This window comes from Homarus americanus, unplaced genomic scaffold, assembly GCF_018991925.1.
Source record: "Homarus americanus isolate GMGI-L3 unplaced genomic scaffold, GMGI_Hamer_2.0 scaffold46156, whole genome shotgun sequence".
NCBI classification, from domain to species: domain Eukaryota; kingdom Metazoa; phylum Arthropoda; class Malacostraca; order Decapoda; family Nephropidae; genus Homarus; species Homarus americanus.
This window is the reverse complement of record NW_024712360.1, coordinates 20,001-30,000: the sequence shown is the minus strand read 5'-3', so window position 1 is coordinate 30,000 and position 10,000 is coordinate 20,001. Positions and strand designations below refer to the sequence as shown.

General features: G+C 39.1%; 1 protein-coding gene and 1 long non-coding RNA gene across 2 annotated transcripts in view; one reads left to right on the top strand and one right to left on the bottom strand.

Annotated features, from left to right (window-relative positions):
* Positions 1 to 4,191: 4,191 nt before the first annotated feature.
* Positions 4,192 to 8,134, top strand: LOC121860197 (clumping factor B-like). Its single transcript, XM_042357273.1, has 5 exons — positions 4,192 to 4,267; positions 4,621 to 5,073; positions 5,300 to 6,316; positions 6,480 to 6,599; positions 7,347 to 8,134. The coding sequence occupies exons 1-5, from the start codon at positions 4,226 to 4,228 to the stop codon at positions 7,512 to 7,514; spliced, it is 1,800 nt and encodes a 599-aa protein (XP_042213207.1). The 5' UTR covers positions 4,192 to 4,225; the 3' UTR covers positions 7,515 to 8,134.
* Positions 8,135 to 9,132: 998 nt separating this feature from the next.
* LOC121860203 overlaps positions 9,133 to 10,000 on the bottom strand; it is a 1,225-nt gene continuing 357 nt past the window's right edge. The window contains exons 2-4 of the long non-coding RNA XR_006087837.1: positions 9,820 to 10,000; positions 9,459 to 9,665; positions 9,133 to 9,351 (exon numbers count right to left, since the gene is read on the bottom strand). The exon at positions 9,820 to 10,000 is cut by the window's right edge and continues 51 nt beyond it. This is a non-coding gene — a long non-coding RNA (uncharacterized LOC121860203). The remainder of the gene's footprint in view (positions 9,352 to 9,458; positions 9,666 to 9,819) is intronic.

The following is a 10,000-nucleotide window of genomic DNA, read 5'->3' as shown; positions in this document are numbered from 1 at the left end:
CTTTTGAGTATGATGATTTAACCCCTTGAGTATGATGATTTAACCCCTTGAGTATGATGATTTAACCCCTTGAGTATGATGATTTAACCCCTTGAGTATGATGATTTAACCCCTTGAGTATGATGATTTAACCCCTTGAGTATGATGATTTAACCCCTTAAGTATGATGATTTAACCCCTTGAGTATGATGATTTAACCCCTTGAGTATGATGATTTAACCCATTTGAGTTAGAAGGCAAATTTATCTAACATTTCAAATCTGTGTTTACATAGATGACAATCACGTGCTTATGTTATTGTTTTCATTACTACGAGATCCATACCTTTAAAAATGGCCGCCTTACACGTGCTAATGTTATTGTTTACACTTGATTATTAATTTATGAATGAAACTAAACACGTGGTAATGTTTATGAATGACTTACGTGTTATTTATATTGATTGATGAGTGAATTTGTCGATTAAAGTAATGATAATGTTTTGGTCGTAGTAATTATTGAAGAGTTTAGTGTCTTCTTCATGTATGTATGTATGTATGTATGTATGTATGTATGTATGTATGTATATATGTATGTATGTATGTATGTACGTATGTATGTATGTAATGTATGTATGTATTTATGTATGCATGTATGTATGTATGTATTTATGTATGTATGTATGTATGTATGTATGTATGTATGTATGTATGTATGTATGTATGTCAACACACACCCCCTCTTCTTCCACACTGTACTTTTCCTAACCTTCCCAGAGTGTCTCAATAACAGTAATAACAACAGTAGCTAAATAATAACCTTCAATCACTTAGGTCAATAACTATATGCATGTGTGGCTCTTTGATGATGAGTCGTGATTTCCTGTGTGTGTGTGTGTGTGTGTGTGTGTGTGTGTGTGTGTGTGTGACCTTGATGAATATGATGTAATGTTCTCTCTCTCTCTCTCTCTCTCTCTCTCTCTCTCTTACTCTGTTTTATGTGGCTAAGACCCGTTTTCTATGGTTACAACCCGTTTTCTATGGTTACAACCCGTTTTCTATGGTTATAACCCATATTTTATGAGAATACAAAAAACATGTGTAAAAATATATCCAATTTTTACTCAAACCATCAAAATAATCTTCCATCTGTTTATGTCTCGTCATATATTAGTTTTTCGTGAGTCTGTGTTCGTTATTCTCTGTTTCTTTATTATCGTGTTTATGCATCTTTCTCTGTGTTGCTTTTCTGTTTGGGTGTGTGAATGTCATGTTGGTGTTAAGGTTAAAAAGCGCGGGAAAGGGCGATTGTCAGTTGTTTTTCGTTGGTGTATATGTGAGTGAAGTTTTCTTATGTTTGTTATTATTATTATTATTATTATTATTATTACTGAATTATTATTAGAATTATTATTATTATTATTATTATTATTATTATTATTATTATTATTATTATTATTATTATTATTATTATTATTATTATCCATAAACGCGAGAACTGATGATCTTCTTTTGTTTGTTGCTGTAAAAGTTCCCTTAAATCATCGATACTTTATCCTTCTTTTGTTTCTCTTGCGTCACTCTTTATTTTTATCTATTTTATTTATTCAGTTCGTTTGATTACCTTGTTTAAACACCAGAAATAAGAATAATACATCACTGTGTATTTATAAAGCCGTTTTACCCACCGTATAGTCATTTAAATCCACAGCTGAGGATAAAAATCTATAAACTATTTAAACTAACGATCGTCATTTCTTTTTACCATGACGTCATCCAGCTATGATTCTTCCTGATTTAAACGTCAGTGATAGGCAGAATTCATCACTATGTAACTATGACGTCACTTCAGTAGCATTATAATCAGATAGATTCACAGGTGTAGATACATAGATAGACTTTAGTAAGGTATTATTAGGGGGGAGAGATGAGGGTAGGGGTGAGAGAGAGAGAGAAGGGGGTTTCCCAACATGACCCCGATCGCTCCACCTTTTCAAACACTAAGCTCCTCCCACTTACCTTCGCCCCGCCCCTGGAGTATAAAATCCCAGGGACGATCAGCTGATGCCACTAGTACGATCCTAACCTCGGTGGTGACAAGAGCTCAGGTAAGGGCAAGAAGACCTGACTAAAGGACCTGAATTACGAAGACCTGACTTAAAGACCTGAAGTGGATTACCTGTGACCTAGGAAATGAGTTTGTGGATTAAGTGTTTACCTGTGATGAACAAGGAAGTGGTGCAAACAACATAAGATCTTTATTGTTTGCAGGACTTAATATTATTGCGATTTTTTTTATATAAACAGAAAATCAAACTAAATCGAGACGATATAACGTAGACAACATAAACATATGACTTATTGTTTACAGTACAAGATAGAGAGACAATTTTTGACGTAGACAAGTATAAACAATATATGAATTGTGGACAAAACTGACAGATAAAGCAGACAATTTGGTCTAGATGTACCTGTGTGGAAGTAGAGAATTATTTGGTGCAAACAAGAATGTGAAAAGTGACAAAAATAATAATTAATTTAGATAAACAAATAATAATAATAATAATAATAATAATAATAATGATAATAATAATAATAATAATAATAATAACAATAATAATAATAATAATAATAATAATAATAATAATAATAACAATAATAATAATAATAATAATAATAATAATAATAATAATAATGATATATAATATTGTTTTTTTGTTTTTTTTTTGTAATAATATGTATAATGATAATAATAATAATATTGATAATGTATATATATTGATAATAATAATAATAATAATAACAATAATAATAATAATGATAATAACAATAAATATGATAATAATAATAATAATAAATAAGAAAATAATTAAAATATCAACAGTGAGAAACAATATATGTATGTTGTGTTGTCAATAGTAAGAGAAATAATTGAGACCCTGTAATTGTGTGTAACTGAGGCAGAAAGTCAGATCATCAACCTGGGACTTGGTCACATATGGCAGCAGGGTCTACCATTAGATAACACATTATGCTTTCAATATCTTCCCTGGTACTTGACGTAAACAATAGCAAACAACACTAAGTGACATTAGCAGTAGCTCGTGTAGACAAGGCAAACAGTTAAAGATTCTCATTGATTACATTGATGAAAATATACACACTTGCCATAAACAAATAAGTAAACACGTCTACTACAAACAAATGCAAACAATAAAAGCAAACACCTACTCAGGAGCAAACAGTGTTGTAATTAGTGGAAGGATTGACAACACTGCTTGCTAATTGTTGTGGGTGATGATGGTAACATTTGTAACCCTGCTTGGTGGTGGATTTGGCAACACAACGAGGTGATTTGAACACTGGGGTTGTGAGGTTAGGTTAGTGTTAGATTAGGTTGTTAGTTAGTGTTAGTTAGGTTAGTGTTAGGTTGTTAAGTTAGGTTAGTGTTAGGAGTTAGTGTTAGCATTAGGTAAATCTTTAGGTAATGCAATGGAATTTAAAACCTATTGCAACATAAGTGTTAACATGACAGACAGACAGTATATGAGAAAGACAGACAGACAGACAGTATATGAGAGAGACAGACAGACAGACAAACAGACAGACAGACACAGTATGTGAGAGACAGACAAACAGACAGACAGACAGTAGGGGAGACACAGACAGACAGACAGACAGACAGTATGGAGAGACAGACAACAGACAGACAGACGTATGTGAGAGAGACGACAAACAGACGACAGACAGACAGGTATGTGAGAGGAGAAAACAGACAGTATGTGAGAGAAGACAGACAGACAGACAGACAGACAGACAGACAGACAGTATATGAGAGACAGACAGACAGACAGTATATGAGAGAGAGACAGACAGACACAGCTAGAGAGAGAGAAAGAGAATGTTTACGTGTTTTAAGTAATATTTAGTGTTGCGTTAAGATAATGAGAAAGATGTTCCAATATTCTTGCTTCCTCGCCACCACCACGATGACGACACGAGGCTGTGTGGTTTGGGTGGGTGGGGAGGGGTGGGGAGGGTAGGGGGAAGGGGAGGTGGGGAGGGGGGAAGGGGGGTGAAGGGAAATGGGGAGAGGTGTGTGTGTGTGTGTGTGTGTGTGTGTGTGTGTGTAAAGGTCTCACATACACAGACACACACAGACCTGATAATTAGATATTTAATCGAATTTATTTTTTTTCAACAGTTTCCTCAAGTGGTCACAACAACAACAACAACAACAAATAAACATGAGGATCGTTCTGTTGTGTTTACTTGTTGTGTTTGCAGAGGTAAGTCTCTTTCTTCTCTCTCTCTCTCTTCTCTCTCTCTCTCTCTCTCTCTCTCTCTGTTCTACTCTATCTCTTCTCTTTCTTCTCTCTCTCTCTTGTTTATCTTCTTTTCTCTATCTATCTATCTCGTGTTTTTGGTCGTTTATGAATAGAGAGACAGAGAGAGAGTTAGAGAGAGAGAGAGAGTTAGAGACAGAGAGAGAGAGAGAGTTAGGGAGAGAGAGAGAGAGAGAGAGAGAGTTAGAGAGAGAGAGAGAGAGAGAGTTAGAGAGAGAGAGAGAGAGTTAGAGAGAGAGAGAGAGAGAGTTAGAGAGAGAGAGAGAGAGAGAGATAATAACACTCTTGTTCTCCAGGTTCATGGTAGTCTCCTAGATGGCCTAGAACATCACCATGGAGACCACGCCCACGGAGAACACGCCCATGGAGACCACGCCCACGGAGAACACGCCCATGGAGACCACGCCCACGGGGACCACGCCCATGGAGATCAGGGAGGAGACCACGCCCACGGAGACCAGGAGGAGACCACGCCCACGGAAACCAGGGAGGAGACCACGCCTTACGAGACCAGGGAGGAGACCACGCCCAGGAGGAGACCCCACGAAGAACAGGGAGGAGACCACGCCCACGGAGGTCCACGAAGAACAGGGAGATCACGCCCAGAACCACGCCCATGGAGACGAGAGACCACGCCCACGATCCACGAAGAACAAGAAGGAGATCACGCCCACAAAGAACAAGAAGGAGACCACGCCCATGGAGACCAGAGAGGAGACCACGCCCACGATAATCATTCAGCCAATCAGGTACAAGTAAACATTGGGGCATTAAAGTGCTAACTGACTCATCATTCTTCATTTTATTTCATCATTTATTCATTATATTTCACCTAACCTAACCGCCCCTAACCTAACCTAACCTAATGGTCACCTCGATATAAGGGACTTTCCTCTTTATAGTCCGCTAATTAGAGGTTTTCCTGTATGTATGTTACTCTCTGACCTAACTTGACCTTTCTTGACCTCTCCACAGGGACGGGTCGCCTCGGCTGTGGCGTCTGACCTGAGCAGCTTCCTTGACCTACCCCCAGCTGATTCGGCCCAATCTGACCTGGGCCAAGAATTTGACAGCCAATCTGACCTGGGCCAAGAATTTGACAGCCAATCTGACCTGGGCCAAGGATTTGACAGCCAATCTGACCTGAGCCAAGGATTTGACAGCCAATCTGACCTGAGCCAAGGATTTGACAGCCAATCTGACTTAGGCCAAGGATTTGACAGCCAATCTGACCTGGGCCAAGGATTTGACAGCCAATCTGACCTGAGCCAAGGATTTGACGGCCAATCTGACCTAGGTCAAGGATTTAACAGCCAATCTGACCTGAGCCAAGGATTTGACAGCCAATCTGACCTGGGCCAAGGATTTGACAGCCAATCTGACCTAGGTCAAGGATTTGACAGCCAATCTGACCTGAGCCAAGGATTTGACGGCCAATCTGACCTAGGTCAAGGATTTGACAGCCAATCTGACCTAGGTCAAGGATTTGACGGCCAATCTGACCTGGGCCAAGGATTTAACAGCCAATCTGACCTGAGCCAAGGATTTGACAGCCAACCTGACCTGGGCCAAGGATTTGACCTCCCAGCTAGTGATCTGACCCAAGGATTCGGAGTCCCAGCAGCTGATCAATACCAATCCACGGATACTAACCAACGATTCGACTCCCAATCAGATGACTTAAACCAACAACGATTCGACTCCCAATTAAGTGGTTCTAGCCAATCAAGCCAATCTATTGACTACCAAACTACCACCACGAACCGAAATTTCGAATCCCAATCCAGTGACTTGACCCAATCGAGTGATTCCAGCCACACCAATCAACAAAAGGATGACCTGACCCCATTTACTGATATCCCATTGACCTTTGACCGCGCCTCTGTTGATGAACTAGCGGATAATGACCTTGATTATGACGACGATGATCAAATTGCCCCATTGAAGTCATCGCTGCGATCATCAGGCGAACCGAAGCAGTTAAATGCCCTGGTAAGTGAGAGAGAGAGAAAGAGAGAGAGAGAGAGAGAGAGAAAGAGAGAAAACACCCACACCCACACACATCCACACCCACCCACCCACACATATCCACACCCACCCACAACACCCACACACCCACCCACACACAATTAATACCACGTTTTAACTATTCCAGACGTCAAGCATTAATGCCCAAGAAGATTACCCACAATATGCCGCGATACCCCAGACTTCCTTCTCTTGTGATGCCCAACTTTACGGGGGATATTTTGCTGACCCTGATGCCCAGTGTCAGGTCAGTAAAGGGCATTGTAGTAGTAGTAGTAGTAGCAGTAGTAGCAATAGTAGTAGTAGTAGTAGTAGCAATAGTAGTAGTAGTAGTAGCAATAGTAGTAGTAGTAGTAGAATGGTGGCGAAGGTGTGGCTATTGGGGGAGGCTGGAGGCCACGTAGAAAAAAAAAAGTAGTATTGATAGTAGTAGTAGCAGTAGTAGTAGTAGTAGTAGTAGTCGTAGTAGTCGTAGTAGTAATTGTAATATTTATCTGTTTACTCAATTATTTTATCTATCTTGTTTATATACTGATCATAGTTTGCTTTCTTTAATGATTCTTGTTTGTAGTTTATTTAATTTTTTCCTTAGTTTAGATTTTTTTTGTCTTATTATATATTTAGCTTGTCTACCTGCCTCTCATTAGTGCAGGTGTGTAGGTAATTAACCCTCATTAGTGCAGGTGTGTAGGTAATTAACTCTCATTAGTGCAGGTGTGTAGGTAATTAACCCTCATTAGTGCAGGTGTGTAGGTAATTAACCCTCATTAGTGCAGGTGTGTAGGTAATTAACCCTCATTAGTACAGGTGTGTGAACAGGTATGCAGGTAATTAACCCTCAGTACAGGTATGTAGCTTATTAACCCTCATTAGTACAGGTGTGTGAACAGGTATGCAGGTAATTAACCCTCAGTACAGGTGTGTAGCTTATTAACCCTCATTAGTACAGGTGTGTGAACAGGTATGTTTAACTAATTAACTCCCCTTTCCTCAGGTATTCCACATCTGCTTAAATGGAAACAAAATGGGCTCTTTTCTCTGCCCAAACGGAACCTTATTTAACCAAGAATATTTCGTCTGTGATTGGTGGTATAACGTCGACTGTAACGAGGCGATTAGCAGCTATGGTTTAAACGCTCGAATTGGGGTAGTTGAGGAGTAAGGAGGGAGGGAGGGTTAAACCACCGTCCTCAAAGGGTTAAATCATCGTCCTCAAAGGGTTAAACCATCGCTCTCCAAGGTTTAATGTCTTTCTTTTATCATATCTATTTGGGCATAAAATCTTTCCAATGTTTTTTGTTTTGTCAATTATTTTTGTTTGTGTAAATTTCTATCCGTGTTTGTGTGTTTGTGAGTGTTCCAATATTGTATTTCGTGTGCCATAGACCGTAGGCAACCAATCAGGTGTCATTAGATCTGACGTCATCTCATGTTTAACCAATAGCTTTCTCACATGACAATAACAAGAGGTGATGTCATATCTTATGGGACCAATAGCATTCTTTGATTATAATAAAAATATATGGCGTCATTTTGTATGGGACCAATAGTATTCTCTCACGACATGACGCTATGACCTCTTTAACCAATAGCATCCTCTCGATTAGAAGTTATAACGTCATAACTTATCAACCAATAACCACCTTCAAAAGTGTCACCACAAATGACGTTACACACCTTTAACCAATAGCATACCAGCAAAGCTTCGGTTCGTCCTACGTGTCTCAGCTTAGTACGCATGTGTATAGATTTTATTCAGGCAATAAAATACACATTTATATACATGTATGTATTAATGTCCTATGTATACGTATTTAGTGTAGTAGTAGAAGATGTATGAGTCAAATGCTGAAAACTCTCCCTGTATATGGCAAACACTTCTTGTTTTTTCCAATTCCTCTTTTCATTCCCTTCTTTATCGTTCTAATATTCACATTGCTAACACTTTCGCAGGTTATTGGGCCAATTTGTCAGCCATTTCAAGGACTCCATATAAACTACAGGACATTTCTTGCGTCAATGACTGTCGTTTATAGATATTAACAAGATGAGAGTAACGATTTGTTTTCAAGGCTTTCATTGCTCTTCAACTATCAATAAAGGTTTTACAGTTTTTCATCAACCGGAGTCCTTCTCTTGATGCGTCTAGTTGAGGAAGCCTGGAGGAGTTGTCAATAGTCTTCTACAAACTGTTTCATCTGCATAACAATGATAAAATATTCCCTTATTAAAACCACCTCCCACCTGTGTTAATACCGATCTATCACTATGTAGGGTTACACCTGGTAAAGTACTGTTCGACCTTTACCCAACGTACATCAAGGGATTTGGGTATATTAACTTCTATAGCTTTTATCCATTCAATAATAAATCATTGCTCAATTTCTGACCCGGTGCTTAGTTCATACACTTGGTTACAAAGCCCATTCGAGAATAAAGTTTACTAAATACTTACATGGTCTAGTGGTGTGGATGGTGGGGTGTGGTGTGGATGGTGGGGTGTGGTGTGGATTTTAAGAAACTTTAGACATCTTCGAGAAAGTTATGCGCTGGGAACCGTTTACTTGTATAGGTGTACCTCTTAAATACGTCATCTGCCGCTTTGATTACTAATAAAAGGTTGTCAAGATAATCACTTTCCTAACATATTGCCAAGCTTGAGAATATAATTTTGTTCAATAGCCGACTACACGAAACTTACAAATATAACAAACATTTAAGTTATCCTTAGGTTGAAACCCAATAGACAAGGGGTAAGAAATAGGGTAGGCCTATTTTTTTTTAGTTTTAGTTTATTTTACAACCGAGCAAAAGAAATTACAAAGATGTGTAAACAGAACCTTTCCGACCTACACCGAGCTCTTCATTGGTCGACCACAAGGCCAAGGTCATTTTGTGTTCTGGATGAAAACTGCATTAGCCCAAGTTCACTGTGAGCCGGACTACACCTATCTGCTTGAACAGGATCAATAGACACTCCAGGTAGAGCCCGGGAGGATCTGAAATGATAAAACAGATCCGGGATTAAACTGATAAACAAGATCTAGCATAAGGAGTTACAAACCATTATATACACGAACAACGTCATTTAATCTACGCCACTTACAAACCATCTTGTGTAAGGAGACATTGTAGGGAAACACAGAAGGCAGAGCATTCAACAGTGCGAGGAAAGAAGGAGGTACTATAACGGGTTAGTATAGTGTGACCCACATCCTCACACAAACGGTGGGCAGAAACTGTATTACGAGCCCACGGCCCTGCAGGCGGTACACAAGATACCAAATCCACCGAACTTTGCCCATTGAAGTACCTGTAAAAGAGTGAAGCAACATTGTGGTGAAGAAAGATTAACTAAAAGAAGTCAGGTAAAATAAATGCCTTCGATTCCATCCTATCCAACAGTTGAAGAGCCACCCGAGAAAGGAGTAGTACTCCAACTGACGATGAATTAAATCTTTATATACCTGAAATAACAGCTCAGGCGTGAAGTAATTACGGCATCTGTACAGCATTCCCAGCTTCCAGGAGGCAGCTTTAGTTATGTTGAGGATATGTGGCTTCCACGATAGAAGAACATCGAGGTCCATCATATTAACTAAAGAAAAGCAACAGATGAAGCCCTGTCGAGTTGTATCCTTGGGTCAC

Excerpts from the sequence above, each read along its gene's own strand:
- LOC121860197 (XM_042357273.1), top strand. The coding sequence starts at position 4,226 with ATGAGGATCGTTCTGTTGTGTTTACTTGTTGTGTTTGCAGAG. Across the intron at positions 4,268-4,620 it reads TACTTGTTGTGTTTGCAGAG|GTTCATGGTAGTCTCCTAGA; the intron begins GTAAGTCTCTTT and ends CTTGTTCTCCAG. Across the intron at positions 6,317-6,479 it reads CGAAGCAGTTAAATGCCCTG|ACGTCAAGCATTAATGCCCA; the intron begins GTAAGTGAGAGA and ends TAACTATTCCAG.